Raw genomic sequence first — 18,680 nt, 5'->3', positions numbered from 1 at the left:
ATAAATCTCCCGCGAGTCAAAAAACACTTTTCCTATGAGTATCGAACGATATTTTTCATCACGCTGTGCGACAAAGTAACTTTTTAGGCACGCTTCCCGTGCCTAAAACGTCCCTTTTTCACATAAAAATATTTTTTCACCACTCTATGTGTAAAGTGACAAACCCCAATTCCCAGACATTGTGATGAAAAATAGGGTTCGATACTCGCGGGAAAAGTGTTTATGTCATTAGGCCCGATAAACCGCGATTCTAACCTCGCTTCGCTCGGTTAGATCGTATGTCACACGGCGATAAAAGCATTATCTGGCGAATGTGATTATAATCCTCATCTTCGGCTCGGATTATAAAGCCACATTCGCCAGATAATACTTTTATCGCCTGATGATATAATATACTATTTTAGACTCGTGGGATTATATCACTCGCCTTCGGCGCGTGCTGCAAACCTCATATTCGTCAGAAATAGTTTTTTTGTCATTCCGGCCGTGAGGCAGCGCTTCACGGACGCTCCGCTCCGCTCCGCGTCCGTGAATCTCTCGTCATGACAAAAAATACTGTTCGTCATACGGCCAAAAAAAACTTTTCTAGCTCATATGATTGCAGCCCTCGCCTGCGGCTCGGGCTGCAAACTCATATTCGCCAGAAAAGTTTTTTTCGGCCTAGTGACGAAATATACTATTTTTGGCCGTATGATGGAGAATATTTTTTGTCATGACGGCCGTAGGCTGAGATTTACGGACGCGGAGCGTCCGTGAAACGCTGCCTTACGGCCGGAATTCCTCCGAGCGAAGCGAGGTTAGAATCGCGGTTTACCGGGCCTTCTCACAAAAATTAATTTTAGAAGAACAAAATTTGCGACAAATGTTGAGTTCAGGAATTTAAGAATATTTTGGATTATTCGAAAAATTTAGTATTATCCATTGCGTTGATCAGACATAAAATTTGAATCAAATGACATGCGCAGTCGGTTATGCGTACTTTCCCATAGGGGGTTATGGACTAGAGAAAGGGAGGAGGGCGTGTCCAAATATGCGAATAGCGAGGTGAAAAATATGCAAACAGCGGGGTTCTACTCTATTGGGACATGGACGTTTTTTGGATTCAACTACTAGGACATAGCTCTTACATAATAAATTCGTTTAGTTTGATGTTTGTTTAATATTCTTATAGCTAAAAATAATTGTTTTCGGTCAAATAAAGTTGGATAATCCTCTAGAATAATTCCTCTATGACCAATATAACCGAATTTATTTTTATGCACGTTCTTTCATCGACTCTTCCTTAAAGAGTTAGCTACCGGGACATTCGCCTTACTGCAATTACGATCACGACTTTAAATGGTTAGATCGTACCATTCTACCCGGCCGGGATTTGAACTCGGAAAACTTTCGCATGTGAGGCAACGAAACTTACCCACTACGCCAAGCCACCGGGCCGAATGATTGTGATTAAAAATGTGTGTGAATTTGGGGACTCCCGGGATTGGCACCTGGGATGCTACCATCAAGTTCGTCACACAATGGGATCCGATGGAATTTATTTTTCTGCATATAAATGAATATTGAAACAGCGTTTATTGTTTTTAATATCTTTTACTTTGTACGTTAACGACAATTATATTATCATACAATTATTAAATTTAAGAAATAAAAATTTGCCCACTCACATTTTTCACACATCTCACAATAGTTAATTTTGTTAATTTTTTTCGTGTGAATTCTGAGATCGTCCATCTCAACAACATCTCAATCTCACGCTTCAATCTTTGGTAGCTTCTGATTTCATTAGTTAAATGGTAAATCATTGAATTAAAATGACATAAAATAATCTCAATGCCGTGAATTAAATTCAATTGTCAAGAGACTTACATTTGGCATGCGCCTTTAAAAATATCAACGAATTTTTTCATTTCGAAAGGAAACTCAAAAACATTCATACTTAATCATTCTTCGATTCTGGAATAGAGTCGAATGTTAAACATTGCTTCAGTAGAAAAAAGATCAAGCCGTTTAAAGCTTGAAATCTCATCTGCATGATCATGAAATTATCTCATTAGTGATTTTTTTTTCAAGAAAGTAGCGGAATATCACTTTTATGAGAAATTCGGCTTCCGTCTGTTCTGGCCTACTCGTTCCAGAGACGAACGGTTTATTACTATTGGCCTCGAATGATCCTAGTCCTCAACCACTGAAATTAAATCGATTAAAAAATCTTTTGAACAGCATCATACCCTCCTTTCTTAACAATAATCTTGTTCAAGTTTTCGACATTCAATCATACATTTTCACATATTCCATTTCGTAGACATTATATTGCACAGTGCATTGGAACAATCTCCACATTTCCATCAAAGAATGCAGTACAATAATATAACTTGATTCCTATATAATGGAAATTCAAATAAATTCCATTTATACTCTATTAAACATGATTTACATCAATACAGCAGTGAAGTGATAGTAGAAGATAAAGCTAAAAATTTTATGCGGATTATTTCCTGAATATCTTTGAAACGAAGAGGCATTTTTGCCAAAGTTATTTGTTAGCTAGATGAATGTAAATCAAATAATTATCAGCCCCATTAACGTAAAATGTTATGGTAAATTGTTCCTCATAAACTATTTTGGCGGATCTGTTTGACTGAGAGAGCGTTTTCATCTGAAGGAGTGATTTCCTAAGAATTCTTCCTTGAATTATGAGTTTCCAAAATATTTGCGAGATAATCTCTATTGAATTCCTGGCTTTTATTTAGTTACCACTTCACCACATAATAGAAAACTGGATAAGCGTTAGCATGGCTCTACTCTGATGCTCAGAGTAAGTGAGCAAATGAATTCAAGTAAAAAATATGAAAAATATGTTCAACTCAAAAACAAATAGAATATAAAAAATTTATATTTATCGTCTACCTAACGCCTATGGTTACCATATTTTTCATCATCTGTCGCTCGTTTTAAGATATTTAATTATAATAATTATAAAATGATTAGTAGAAACTAATTCTGAGATATCAGAGTGTAGTTCCACCGAACACATAATTACGGTATTTGTTTTTATTTTTGTTTATGTCATGTCAGATAATTTGTAAGAAATAATTAGCAAATCATCACTAACAACTTTTATTTGAACCTTCGATTGTAATAACGTGCATTTTTATATGATGTATACCCATTAGTTGTTTATACTATCGGTGGTCATTTTTTCATTTATTTTCTTTCAATGTGTAAAACGAGCAAACGAAATCATTCAATTGTTTTCTTCATTTTGGTTAAAATTAAAAAAATATTGAAAAATGTGCGACAATTAACAGTGAAGATAACTTCTTGTCTTTGAGCGATAAATTCTATTTTTTAAATTAATCGGTTTGTTCATTACTGAGACCACAAAAAAACTATTTCCTATGATTGTTTTCCTGTATAAATTAGTAATACTGCATAAATTACTTGGCTGAATGAACATGTGCATTGTGCATCTGTTAATTGGTAATAGTTGGAAAGGACATCTTAAGAATTAATTATTCATCTTGATTTTGAGAGATTATTTACTTCGTTGGTGACGATGGTTAGCTAATTAATTCATAATCACGATCTTGTTAGACTGAATTGCTACAACAATAATTTATTCATTGGTGGGAGGGGGGGGGGGAGATGTATTCAAGGAGTGTTGATAGTTTTACGGTCATTTAACTATTGGATACGGATTAATTTGTTGCTATTGACAGAGCTTAGAAGTCGTGAAATGGTTTTAATATCTGTATAATTGAGAAATTATTTTGGTCATTATTGATTTTGGAAAAAAATACCACGGGAAATTTCTAGTACAAGAAATTTCTTCCCGATTTTCATGATCTGTGGGGTGATTTCTGTGAAGAGTAAGTGCTTACAGAGCTTCTTATAGTTTATTAAATATTGCAAGAAAAAAGGTCTGGAAATTTTTTTCTAACCGCCTAATTAAAGAAATTTTCGGATCTGTTAAGCATTCTTATTCATTCATCATCATGATCATTAACTCGCCATAATAATTAACGATATTGTCACGTCTGATTTAAACCATTTTGCCACCTCCATACTGAGGCCCAGTATTAGGAGTCTCATTTAAAGTAACCGTGGGTTATATTTCCTCTTACTCTTGTAGAATTGCCTATCTACTGTCACTTTTTTTAACCGGTCGGTACTCTAACTGAGATTTCCAGTACTAGACCTGAATCGTTCATGGGAAAACCTAAATGACTAAACTAGAAAACATTCTGTTATCAATAAAAATGAAAGTGATTTCGTTGAATGAAAAATAGGAAAAATTGGTTGAAAATTTAGTAATCTCGTTCCCTTTTATGTTGTTCTCCCGCTTTTCACCCCGTCATAAAATGTTTGTAATTATGCCAATTGATTACTGGCCTCTGAACACTCATTATTCATTGTATCCTTAAGGAAACAATTGTTTCATGTTAAAATCAATAGAAATGTTTATTCTGGAGAAAGTAGCCAGTGAATTGTAATGATGCGCATCCGGCTTCCTGATATCGATTTTGACTGTTCATTGTGCGCGGTTATTTCGTACTGAGACAATATTTGATCGTTAGTGTCTCAGATTTTTGCACAATTCAGTTGATTGAATATCACCAGTGATTAAACGTCCTATTCTCAGAAGTCAATGCGTAAAAACTAGTATTTTCATCTTCAATAAAACTAATTATCTTCAATAATAAAGATATAACGAAAAGTTTAAAAACCTTGGAATCTTGGAATTTTTCTTTGGTTTGTCTTCTTCTTTGATTAAATGTATCCCTCTAATTAAGTGATAATGAACATTCTGAGAAACTTCTCATGGATATTGGCATTTTTAGCAGACTGATGGGTATTTTCCGCTCACATATTTAAGCAATTATATATGTGATGATAAAGAGAACACTATCAACAATTCCACCGGAAAAGATGAGTAGGATCGAATCAGGTACCACAGGTTTTATATAAACTCCCATACTTGACGTGAGATTGAAATTATTATTTACTCGACTAAATCCATCTACACTCCGAAAAGTGTCCTAATAATTGAGAAGTGAAGTGATGAAAGGTGATGAATTTGAACATTTTTGGTCCATTTTTTGTGAATATCTCCAGAGTGACGGGGTTCAGAGAAAGGTCTCGATATTTCTTTTTAAAATTTTCCTCTTCCCAGACAATCGTCTAATTGATGAAAAAATGCCCTTCATTGTGTAGATTCTGACTGATAATTGCATCTTGTAGATAATGAGCGAGTTTAGGAAAATTTTATGGAAAATTCAATAGTACGAATCGCTATCTCCCAAGATATTCACAAAATAACATATACGTCATCCTTGAGTTCTCGCCTCCTTTCATTTCACTCAGAATTTAATTATCATTATCATTAAATAATGATCGAGAAAACTTGAAGATCAACAACTATCAACATTCGTTTCAATTATAACTGTGCTCTTCATCTCAAGTCATTTAATGTTGGCACTCCTTATGATATTATCGTAGTCTAATTCATGATGATTTATCACGTATGAAGCAACTGATGTCACGAAAATTCACCGATGATTAGAATTCTTCCCATTGAATATCTATAGAATGTTATTATTATTATTATTATCATTATTATTATTATTATTATTATTATTATTATTATTATTGTTATTATTATTTAGTTTTGGAAGTTTAATAAAGTTTGTGGAAGGAGGGGAAGATTGTTTAAGGGTTCAATCGTCGTCGGACGATTCCGTTGAACTTTCTGGCATGATCCAGTTGCCTCGACCCCCACTGGTCCTGGAAGAAAGAAGAGCAATTATGCATTAATTTTTCTTTGTAGTCAATGGAATCATTCAGCAAATCTCTTTCGATGTTTCTTTATATGACATATTATATGTCAAATGAGTCAACAGCTGACCCTCATGACTCACCCTCTTGGAAACTGATCTCGATTTTTTTACGATGGGGGGATTAGAAAAACTATCTTTCAATTTTTTTCAGATTTTTTCAACAGCCCATTTCGGAGATATGATTTTTTCTTAGTTTTTTCGTTTTGTTTAATAACTTCAGTTCGATTCATCCGATTTTGATTTATGACACGTCAACATTTTTTATTTTCGACCATCTATAAGAATATTTCGAGTAATTTTTTTTTCAACCTCCAGGTGCTCATAATACCGATTGAAAAAAAAAAGTTGAAAAACTTGAATTTTCAATATTATCTCACGTTTTATTTTTCTCGTCTTTTTTTCAGTAACTTTTGTAATTAAAACAAGTATTTTGAGCCGTCATGTAGGTTGGGTTTCGTCCTAGGTCTATTTGATTTCCAATTTTTTCTTCTCGAAATTCCACGAATTTGGTCAAAATACCCCAAAATGGGGTTGATTAACTTTGATTATAAACAGTATGAAGTGCATTTAAATATATACTTATATGTTACATATTTTCTTCATACATAATCGAAGTTGTTTTGGGGTGTTTTGACCAAATTCGCGTAATTTCGAGAAGAAAAAATTAAAAATAAAATAAGTTCAGAACAAAATCCAACTTGTATGATAGCTTAAAATACTCATTTTGATTATAACAGTTACTGAAAAAAGATGCGAAAAATAAAACGTGAGATAATATTGGAAATTCAAGTTTTTCAACTTTTTTTCCGAAAATTCGGTATTATGAGCACTTTCTTATAAATAGTAGCAAGGGGAAAATTTTGAGCCGTCATAAATTAAAATCGGCGAAATAAAACCGGAGTTATTGAAAAAAAAAACGAAAAAGAAAGAAAAAATCATATCTCCGAAATGGGCTGTTGAAAAAATCTGAAAACAATTGAGCGATAGTTTTTATAGCCCTCCAATCGCAGAAAAAATCGAGATCACTTTCGGAAAGGGTGAGCGTCAGCCGTTGATTCATTGGGCATGGAATACCTCATATAGATTTATCTGTAAAAGAATCGATAAATCCAACCTGACTATTCGGAATTGTTGTTTAATTTACCTTGTACGCTGACGTGTATTAGTTGGCAGTGTCAATGAAGTCCTGTAATATTGTGGAGTAACACTAGCGGCAGTATCTTCAGGTCTCCTGTGTAGTGTCATAGTTTCATGAGGTGAAGTAACAAGTTCATCCTCATTATCCAAATAGTACCTAGACCCTGTGGCACTTTTACAATTTTCACACTCACTTCTGTAATCATCAGTGTCATCATGCAGTGTTGGCAATGCCTGCATACTACAGTTGCACGTGAAAGACTCGAAGCTACCATCCTGGTTAGCTTCGTTAGATGCCAGTAAAGGCGGTGGCTTTTTATCACAATTACCGACGGCCGTGATGCCCTCGAAAGGAGATCCATCTGTTTGAGATTCATTTGAATGAGTTGTAGTACTCTCTCTGAAAGAATCTGTATAGAAATCTGCCTGCGTTGCACTGTCTGTGCTAGGTATTGTGGGAGGGGCCGATCTTGGCTGTCTTTCCGAGGGAAAATCCATTGGGAGTTCTCCGAATAGTGGGGCGACTGGTTTATTCGCCAAAAAATCACGTCTTAGCCTTAAGTTGCTGCTCGTGGCGAGAGTTCTTGGGATTGTGCGATGTGTCGAGACACTGGCACTTGGTAAGGTGGCCGAGATTGTGAATGCTGAGCCCTGACGTGGGAAAGTCGTGTGATAAGTTTTTGAGAAGTTCTGGTGATTCATTGATGAAGATTGTGTCTGTACCTGAAGAAATAATTCATTTCAATGGAATTCATGATATATAAATAGTGCAACGTGAATAAGCTGAAAATAGTAGTTCGTTAGTTATCTTGAGACTAGGGATGTAACGGACAGAGCTGACCGGTCAATTTACCATCATTTTACACGAAAATTACACGGCACTGACAGAAGGCTAATTACTGACCATTTTCGGTCAGAAAAAAAGTGACGGAATTTCGCGTCACAAAAATTACTAAAGAAAATTACGATACCGTCACTTAAATTTTCTGAGTCGATTCCGTAATCGGTGAATGAATTGAGAGTCCCATAATTTGTACTGAACATTTCTCTCCGTGTATATGTTTGAGAGAGTTCTTTAATTAGTTCTCAAATGAAAAGATTTACGACCTCATTGATCCAATGAAAAATTTTATACGATCGTTTTTCTATGATTGAGCTTTATAGATTCTAGATAAAAATAAATAAGAAAAGTGTTACGAAACTTTTCTGATTTTTTGCAATTCCATACTAAGATAATATTCACAAAATTTTCGATTTCCGTTTCGGCGTTATTCATAATTTTATTCCAATCTCTAAAAAAATTCATGAAAAAAATGAAAAAAAAAAAGACCGAGCATAACAATTACAGTCGGATTACATCTAGATAGATCACTTTTCCGCATAAATGACAATGAGAAAAAATGACTGACAATGGGTAAGTTGATCGGTCAGTTGGCATCACGAGGTGTGCGTCAAGCCAGAAATGGTCATTTTGCATCCCTTCTTGAGACTGATGGAAGCTAGGAGGAATTAGAAGGAATTATCAAGACTTTTTTTTACCAGTCAATAACAAGATTCCTAGTCAAATTATCCATCTTTCACTGAATTTCAAATTTATCCTCCCTCTGCGGTTCCACATTACCGTTATTTATAAATTTCAGTTGCTAAAATCCAGATAAGACTTACACTGTTGGTCGAGTGTTGTGAACCAATTTCTGTCATATTGCTCATATTAGTCAACGTTATAGGTGTCGGTAAATTTTCATAGGTACTATTGCCCATGCTGAAACTAGTAGTCGACGAATTATTGTAAAACCCTGGAGACATAGCCTCGCTTTGGCCCTGCTGATGACAATGAGGGTTCACTGCACTCAGAGGACGACTCCCTGACACTGATGATGATGGACTCGCCCCATGGTTGGATGGAGTCGGTGAATTTGCTGATAAATTGGGATTTCCAGCTAATAATGTGACACTGGAGTGATTATTGTGCGTCGTCAGGTACGTGTTGGGAAGATTTAGAGGTGATAGTGCATGTGGAGTCATTGATAAGAGAGCCTGCTCGGCTCTCGCTGCGGCTACTGCCTCCTCGTAGGGTGGTGGGGCCTCTCCACGAGGGAAATAGTTTCCTGGTGGCTTCCACAGGGGGTAGCCTCCTCCGCAGGCCAAGTCATCCATTTGCATACCATGAGGAAGTCCTCCACGCTCCAAGTAACCCATACTACCCAAGGAACGGGTCTCATCACCCAACTGACGACTCTGTCTTCCTGCTACGCAAACTGATTAATTGATAGATAATCATTTCAAGGTTATTTGGAGAATTGTGAGAGAATTATTATTACATAATAATAATCAGATAAAACTTTTAGTCTCCAATTCTCAATTTCTGCCATTTATTCTACTCATTCTATCAAAAGACAAGAATAAAAATTGAAGTGATGGGTATTCTTCCATTATTCGAAAAAATATATCGATTTTAACACTTTCCGGAGACATTGAAATTATTATTTTTTGGTTCTTCCCACCCACTTTCTTTTAAAGAAGAAAAAAATCCATTTTCATCACGCTGTGCGAAAAAGTAATTTTTTAGGCACGCTTCGAGTGCCTAAGACGTCCCTTTTCCACACATTGTGATGAAAAATATCGTTTGATACTCGTGGGAAAAGTGTTTTTTGGCTCGTGGGATTATATCACTCGCCTTCGGCTCGTGCTATAAACCTCTCACGAGCCAAAAAACTCTTTACCGTACTCGTAATGAAATATACTATTTCTAGCCGGTTATCCCTTTCTGATTCTTTTCTCATTTACTTTTCAGGAATACATCCCAAGCAGCACAGTTCTGGAGGGTATTTGCAAGTATACCAAAAAGGCTGTCTAATGTCTGTCCAAAAAGGTAACTTGTGTCTAGAAGCTACCTAGAAGTTAACTAAAAGTTATCGTATGACTGTAAGATACCTTTTGGACGGACATTAGTCTGCCTTTTTGGTATACTTTCAGATATCTTTCGCAAAGTTTGCTACTTGGGATGGAGAGATTTTTCTATTACTCGAATGAGAATTTGAATGACTTTTTTTTTGTGTTTGTTTTGATGACAAAAAAAACAGTTTTTATCAATCTTTAACATAATTCCTCTTCATTTGGTGTTGTAACTTGTGAATTAAGGAGCAATTACAACTGGCCTCCGCTACATCAAACAGACGTAGTCGCCTCCGATTTTTGAAAATTTTTCGGTCCCCCGCTCGAAAAACACACTCCTTCCGGGTTAAATCCCTCTGGGTTTTAACATCGCGAAATGTGTGTGGTGTGCGTGGCGTCCTGAACTCCAGAATTGTGGAATCGCCCATTTCAAAAAGTTGGGTTAAACCCAGAGGTACCTAGTCGCCTCCGATTTGACGCAGTAGCCTCTCAGAGAAAAGGCGAGTAGGATAGCCACATGTAGTGTATATGGAGGCGCATATGTACGCTGTGCATATATATACGAATGGATAAAATTAAATTAATCTAATTGTGAAGACGGAAATGGAAGGAAAATAAAATAAAATACAATAGCATAAATGAATCCAGTTCGCTAGTATTGAATAATCTCATTCAGTCAGTTTCTCACAAATTTAATGATCAAACGATAAGCTATCGTTGTGGGAAATTCACTTCATGCACAAAAAAGATTGCACGATATTTTAGCATAAGATATTTCCACTCGGAGATAATTGAAGTATATCATCTTGTGTAGTTATGTGTACTCCGATAATTTTTTCAGATGCAGTCCAAGATATTATAAGCTCAAAATGACCATATTATAGTTGCAAAAAGGTCGTCGTTTGGAAAGATCAGCATAATAATTTAACATTTATTTGATTTCGATTGGGTTTTCTAAATCGAAAAATGTGGACGTCCGCATGAAAAGGGACCACTTTGTCGATATGGAGTTATGTATACTCTGATAATATTTATAACATTCCGCACATTTTAAGCCCAAAATTATCCTCATAGGGTGAAAAATGCCGTCGCCGGAGCAGATGAAAAAAACACTTTAACATGAGTGTAAATGGGAGTTGCTGAGACAAAAACGTGAATATCTCGGAAACTAGAATCGACAAAGTGGTCCCTTTTCATGTGGACGTCCACAAATGGGAATATCTTGGGAATTATATGCGACAGTGTGGGCTCTTTTCTTGTGGCCGTCCGAAATTATATTGCGTTTTTCCAATCATAAAGAAAGTTTTGTCTATCCACAAAGTGAATAGACAAAACAATAACGAAATTCTAAAATTAAGTAAAGCAGTAAATCCATTGATTTCCTTAATATTTGTAAAATAAATTGTGTAAAAATTTGTGCTTTGTATTATGATCAATATTTCATGTTTCAATGTATGAATAGAATAGTTTGAATGGATTCCAGTTGAGTCGTTGAGTGTAATGAAAAAAAAAAATTTTAATTTTTTAAAAATGAATTCTAATTTAGGTGAATGTAAGAAGTTAATCACCAACCAACGAATCAATCATGATCAAGAGACAACAGTCTCTTGTTTGATTAGGTTGTTTGGGTCAGTGGCAATTCTGTACATTCGAAATTATTTCCCTTTCCATAACAAACCATTTCGGATTGTAATGGTCATTTCGCACTTAGTAAAAAAAAAAAATTACTAATTTGAATGTTGATTTTTTTCGGGTTTTTTTTTAGAATTTAATCTTCTCCCGAATTGTGAAACGTTCATTTTCTTCAATGATACTAGACTGCCGATGGAGCACAAACCAGAGATTAAAATTAAATTCAAATTTTAATCTCCAAAATGTGAATTAAGTTTACATTATTTTAAATTTCTAACAAGAATGTGGATGTTTCAAGTTCATTTTCTTCACTTACGATTGACGAAAATAAACATTATGGAAAATATCTACAATGGAATTTTCTGGATTCAACTACACGCACAAAAAATTTGAATAAAAAATTTGGCAGATTCGTTAGAAAATTTTATTGGATTTCTATTGAATTCTCTATTAGTTTTTGACCGATTGTATTGACATGTTCAATAGAAAATATTCAATAGAAAAAGTATAGAATTCGACTTTTCTATAGAACTTCTTTGCCTCAAGTTTTATTATTTTTTTTCATTCTATTTTTCTTTTATTTTCATCAAGAAAATCAAACAAAAAAAACCTAGAAAATTTGAGCCGAGCAAATTCTATTGAAAATCTCGAAAGGGTAAGTTGTATAGAAAAATCGAATTCTTGTGACTTCTTCTATAGAATATTTTCTACTCAACATTTTAATAGAATCGGCCAAAAACTAGTAGAAAGTTCAATAGAAATCAATTTTTTTATATTTTTTTATTTAAGGCATTTTTAAACCCTTGTGGCGGCTTCACAGTCGGTAATGCCGACGCCTGCCACGACTGAAGTGCACAAGCGCCAACGGAGGAAACAAGTACTCATGCCTCGACTGGCCGACTGAAGCGCTCATCTAGAGACACGGAGTCTACCAAAGAGGATTGACTTAAAGTAGAGACTCAGATCTCGGGGTTTGACTGACCCCAAGCCAAAAGTAGTTCGACCCCAACGGAGGGATGCCGCCACGGTCGAATATGACGGCTGAGCGAACTGCCGGTGCGGGTAACTCGGCAGTAGCAGNAGAAATATTATTCTCCAATCAGTATCGCACAGGGGGGTCAAGCTCTCGTGTTATTCTCGTGGATACGATTTCGCCAGAATCGACCACTTGGAGCGCTGTAGATGAATGGTGGGGATTAGCAGAGGCCCTCCATGTTTGTTATGAAGATATTCAAATTTGAAATCTAACCAAACAGCCCGTATATATATTCCGCAAAGAATTACAATTAATTAATCAATTGTGTGTTGTAAATTGGATGATGCAAGTCGAAAGAGCATTATTAATATTTGCTGAACCACTGAAACACGGTATGTGAGCTGCATAATTAAAAAATAGTCAGACAAGGCAATGAATTTACTTCAGAAGAAGCAATAATAATAAGTCTGCACTGCTTGTCATAAACTAGTTAATTAGACGAGCTCATTCAGAATTTAGCAGATTAGCTTTCTTGATAATTCAACATATAAATTTTTCGTTTCAATTAGACTTCAATGTTATAATTTTTTGTCTTTTTAGTGTAGGACAATCATGCGCGTGTGTGTCATACCTGGATGCACAGCAAATGCAATACGTTTTTTTCGATTTCCAAATAAGGATGACAAACGTTTGCGCATTTGGTTGTCTTTGGCAGGGAACGAGGATTTATTAAAACTTGGAATTGATGAGATAGGAAGAAGAACAATTTGTCAAGTTCATTTCGAAGACAAATATTTCCTCCCCAAGAAATTGAGTACTAGTGCTATTCCAACAAGGTATTTGCCAGGTATGCGCCGTCGATTTTGTCGAAAATGTTGAAGTATTTTTTTTGTGAATAATATATCATGACTGTTATAATTTCATTCGCAGAAAGTATCGATGTATCTAGTCTCTTTTTTGAAGAAAAATCTCCCCCCACTGAACAAATTATCAACTTTGATCCGAAAGACTGGCCCACATCTGCGGAAGGTATGTGTTAGCTACCATGATCGCAAAAGATTGGGATACATTATCATCAGTACAATTATGAAAAACTTGGTGTGCCAGTTATCGCGATCTCCCCTTATCAACAACTGTTAATTTCTTTAGCTTCCGAAAAAGACATAAAATCCCAGGAAGCACTTGATGCAGATGTGTTTTCAAAGAAGCTGCAAATTCCGAATGAATCCCCAACCAATGGAAGCAAAAATTGTGTGGGGATGATTTCGGAAAGCCTCAACATAATGAAGGAAATGCACATCCATCAGGTATTTTTTATTCATGTTTCTTCATCTCAAGAAATGATTTGTTGTATGGTTATACTTTTACTTTATAGCTGCTGTCAAGAGGAAATCCATAGAAGAGCAAGGACTCTCTGGACCAAGCAGGGGTAGACGTGATAAAAAAAACCGAAAAATTAGAAAACGTGGCATATTACGCAAGGGAAGAGGTAAAATCAATGCTCATGGCCTCTATATTGAAAAAATCATAAATTCTCAGATGCTTCATATGAAAGCTTCTGCAGAGAAAAACAAATGTATTATGGAGGAGCCGACGATAAAAATTCGGTCTGCTTTACACTATTTTATGAGAAATGGAAGAGGCCCTGTGCGATTGACCATATCGAGCACAGGAAACAAAATTTTTTCGCGTGAATTTGGTGTACCTGCGTATATCACATTGAATTTTGTTTATGACATGAATATTGACTGGGTCTACTTCAGGCGGAATTCTTCCATTCTATAATTAATAGATAAAATTAAATAAAAATCCTGAGATGTACTCTTAGTTTAAATGATAAAAGTGATTTTTTTTCCTGGAGGTAATATTCCCATTCTCATTCCCCTTCCTTCCGATTCTTTATCAAAATTTTAGGTGATGAAGGATATTTTGCTTTTTGCAAATATAGTATGAGAGTTTCGGTAAGTTATTTTCTAGGTTGAAGAATTTTTTAATTAAGAAAAAGCAAATGTTTACTCAATTCTTTACATTTTAGTATAGGGAATAGAGGTACTTAAAACATTAAAAAGCAGATATAATTGAGTCCAAAAATTAATAGACTGGTGAGGCAATTGCAAATACTAATTTGACAAAACTGCCTGTGCAGTTACGGTAATTATGCGTTATCTTAGTTCTTGTAATTGACGAAGTAATGGTAAGGATATTTCAAATTTACGTAACGGTTGAAGTAATCTAATAAGCATGAGAAACAATAACACTGTATGTATTGAATGCTATGGGACTTGTGGGACTTGTATGCTTTCATGTCCCAGTTTATTGGTGCTTATCAATAAATAGTAGGTATATTAGTGACGTCATTACAACGTAAGAAAGGCAAAAACCTGGATTGAATGCAATTAATATTGATAGATTTGTTCGAAAAATTGAGGGAATTCCAGTTTTTTTAATGTATCGTAAAAGTCTCGGCCAATTTGTTCAATAAAAATTATTATCAAGTGACATTCTCTTCGAAAATTCGGTGAATTTTATCATTGAACTTTCACAATTTGAGGGATAAATGAATGAAAACTCTCAGTTTCGGTTTAATTATTCAGTAAAAAAATCATCGGATATCAGAAATTAACATATGAGTAACTCATGGTATATATTTTCTTACATTTTCAATTGATTGGAATTGAAATTCCACTTCATTAATTTTCAATCAATTGAAATGGATTTCACTCTAAAAAGGCCGATCTTAAATTCAGACTGCGGTTGTAAAAATTAGGACATTTCGATCTTAAAATAGAGACCGATCTTACGAATTCGGACATTTCGGTCTGATTTTAAGATCGGACTTCTTAGAGTGTCGCAACTCAACAATCATAGCTAAATTAAAATTCAGAATAATTTGGAAAATTCTCATTTTTCTCTTTAAAAACATGTGAAATTCCTGAATTTTTTCTTGCTGCAATCAAACTGGGTGTCTTTCCGTGCAATTGCTATTCATTTCTCATGGGATTCTCACTTTTTTCATCATCAAATCCTTTTTTGTCATTTGAACTCGAATAATTTCATTCTTATTATTGGCTTGGGAATGGTTCAATGATTTAGCCAATCTATACAATTTGTATAGAACTGCGCACAAGACAAGGCGAGACGAGATTTAATAATAATTCTTTTCAGTGATATATAATCATATAATAGTTTTTTAAATTGTTTGCCGTAAGAAGGACGGTGGCGATATACATTTATTATAAATATAAATGCAATAATAATGAAAATGTCGATAATAATGAGAATACCAATAATGAGTCAAAATATTCAGTGCAAGAATTATTTTAAAAATAATAATTCTTTTCAGTGATATATAATCATATAACAGTTCGCGAAGTCTCGTCTCGGTCTCGGGAGAAAACGAAAAAGTCCAGTTTCGCCTCGTTTTTTTTCGGGTTTGTATTAATTTTCGCAGGTCTCTTTTTTTCCAGCGGCCTCGTCTCGCTCTCGTGCGCAGCTCTGAATTAGTACTTTCCTGTCGATTTTCGTACCATACTTGAAATTACTTCTTGATAATTTTCAGAACCACTTCGTGTTCTCGGTCGCACTAGAATGAAGGATTTGACGGAGTCTGAACGATCGGTCTTTGCCCAAGTTACCTCACTGAAGAGAGCGTTGGCTTATCAAAAGAAACTGAATGCATCTTTGATAAGCCAACTCTCGAAATTCAAGTCGTCTCTAGATGTAGAGTTGGAAGGAAAAATTGGAGAATTATCAGACGTTGCTCGAAATTTTATCCTCAGTAATTTGAGGAATGTCTCTCGGAATAAGTATGCGAGAAATTATAGTAGAGCCGATAAAATTTTTGCATTATCCATATGGAAAAGAAGCCCGAAAACCTACGAATTTCTGCAAAATGTGTTCTGCCTTCCAAGTGTGGAAATTCTACGCCAAGTGATACGCAAGATTCCCTTAGAACCTGGCGTGCATCCATTCGTTTTCCAAGCATTCTCCCACTCAATAGGATCTCTGAAGAGTGGATCGCGTGATTGTGTCATGATGATGGATGAGACTTCGCTGGAGGCATTTTTAGAATATAATTCGGGAAATGATAACATTACGGGATTTGTTGACAACGGATATCAACGAAAACCGGTAATTGCCGGTCATACGCAAGTCTGGATTCTCAAAAGCGTCACGGGGGAATGGAAACAACCAGTTTCTTATTCGTTTAGCAGTGCTACTGCTGAAGCTGATGAGATTGTTCAGACATATGTAGCTATTGTACGAGAAGCCACAAAAGCCAACCTTAATATAATAGCTTCTGTATGCGATCAGGGATCCACAAATGTCAAGGCCATCTCCATTCTCCAAGAAAAAAGTCAAACCACAAAATTAAAACATAAATTTCAAACGACCGACCCCATCATTGTGATAGATGAGCAAATTATCGTTCCTTTATTTGACTCACCTCATCTCATCAAATGTTTACGCAATAATTTTCTAACAAAAGACGTATTCTTTGAAATAATTAACAGCAAAAATCAAGTAGAGAAAAAAATAGCTAAATGGGAACATATCATAGCAGCTTATGAAATCGATAAAAGTCGCGGTATACACAAGAAAATGCCTAAATTAAGTGACGAGCATGTTTATATAGAGAAAATGAAAAAAATGAAAGTTGATCTCAGTACGCAAGTGTTTAGTAACAATGTGTCATCTAATATGTTCCTCATGGCTCATATGGAGACTAAACATTTGACCAATGGTGCCACACTCCCCCTTGAAGCAACTGATACTGCCCATTTCCTTTCATTCGTAAATGATTTGTTTGACTCGGTGAATGGGGTAAAGTCAGCTAATTGGGCAATTTCAATAGCATCAACTGATGAAGAATGGAATAGATTCATAAGATTTCTGAGATCGATTGAGTTTATTCCAAGGAAGTCAGGGGATCGAAAGAAACCCATATGTCTAGTCAATTGGATTATTACAATTGAAGGTTTGAAGCACTTGAAGAAAATTTTGAGAGACTTAGGCTACGATTATTTTCTCCTGCGAGCTTTCAATCAAGACGCTCTTGAAAATTTCTTTGGGCAAATAAAACAAATAGGTTTCCGCAATAATAAGCCTACACCAACTACGTTCATTGGCCACTATAAAAGTCTGTTATTACAAAACTGCACCCAACACACGTCTAAATTCAATTGTGAAGTAGATGAGACTCCAAATTATATCGTAGATTTTGAATTTCTTTTGAATTGTGATAAAAACAATCTTGCAAGTGACACAAGTATCCCTTTTAATATTGCAAAATTTCCGTACATAATCAAGGTGGGAACAAAGTATTTTGGAATTAACACTCAGGATTTCGCTATGAAAATTGTAAAATTAGGCCATCCATGTTGTCAACAATTTATCCTTAGTCAAGTTGAGAATTCTACCCCTGGCATTACTCAAGACTTTCACAAACTCACTGATACTCTCTTAAAAATCATCCCTAGCTACATCTCTCAATACATTCATTTAAATAAATTCACTGTTGAAATCACTTCCAAAATTTTAGGCCAATTAGAATCTGTTAATTATGATTTCATCGTTTGTGAGCATCGGACTGAGCTCATCAACATTGTAATTCAAAATCTTATCAGGGACACCACTGTGCAGTACATCAAACAGATTAATAGGATATTATCAGGTAAAGAATGTATACCATTAGGTGAACAAGACACTTTAATGTTGCAAGCTCATAAGATCCACAACAATAACAGAGGTTCTAAGAGGGCGGGAAGGGAATTGAAGCTGTGATGAACCAAGTGATCTCATGTGATTTAATCATTTGTTATCGTTTATTTATCTATCATTTATTATTTGTTATCGTTTATTTATTTATCATTTATCATTTGTTATCGTTTGATTTATTAATTGTAAATTTTTGACATACTTCGAAAAAAATCCAATCTGATAACCAACAATTATTCATTCATTTTCATTCAATGTAGTTTTGTTTAATTTCAATTTTCTCTGTTTTGTTCCATACGAATTAATTAATTATCCGTTAATTTGTTTTTGAATTATCTGGTGCATGCATGAGCGACGCTATGCACATCATCTCCGTGGGCTTTCGTGTCTCCTCGTGCCATCCTGGTGGAGGAGGGGGCAGTAGCGGCATGCCGGTTGGTTTTTGTTTTTTCTAATCTCGAGTAACCCTGACGATTTTGGCA

General features: G+C 35.2%; 1 protein-coding gene across 1 annotated transcript; it reads right to left on the bottom strand.

Moving 5' to 3' along the window:
• Positions 1-3,628: 3,628 nt before the first annotated feature.
• Positions 3,629-11,572, bottom strand: LOC107045555. Its single transcript, XM_015267856.1, has 4 exons — positions 11,551-11,572; positions 8,643-9,235; positions 6,985-7,700; positions 3,629-5,787 (listed from the first exon to the last, which is right to left on the bottom strand). The coding sequence occupies exons 1-4, from the start codon at positions 11,570-11,572 to the stop codon at positions 5,721-5,723; spliced, it is 1,398 nt and encodes a 465-aa protein (XP_015123342.1). The 3' UTR covers positions 3,629-5,720.
• Positions 11,573-18,680: the final 7,108 nt, after the last annotated feature.

Source organism: Diachasma alloeum, unplaced genomic scaffold (genome assembly GCF_001412515.2).
Source record: "Diachasma alloeum isolate Michigan unplaced genomic scaffold, Dall2.0 Dall_scaffold_00999, whole genome shotgun sequence".
Classification (NCBI taxonomy): Eukaryota; Metazoa; Arthropoda; class Insecta; order Hymenoptera; family Braconidae; genus Diachasma; species Diachasma alloeum.
The sequence above is the reverse complement of the archived record's forward strand: the minus strand, read 5'-3'. Positions and strand labels throughout refer to the sequence as shown.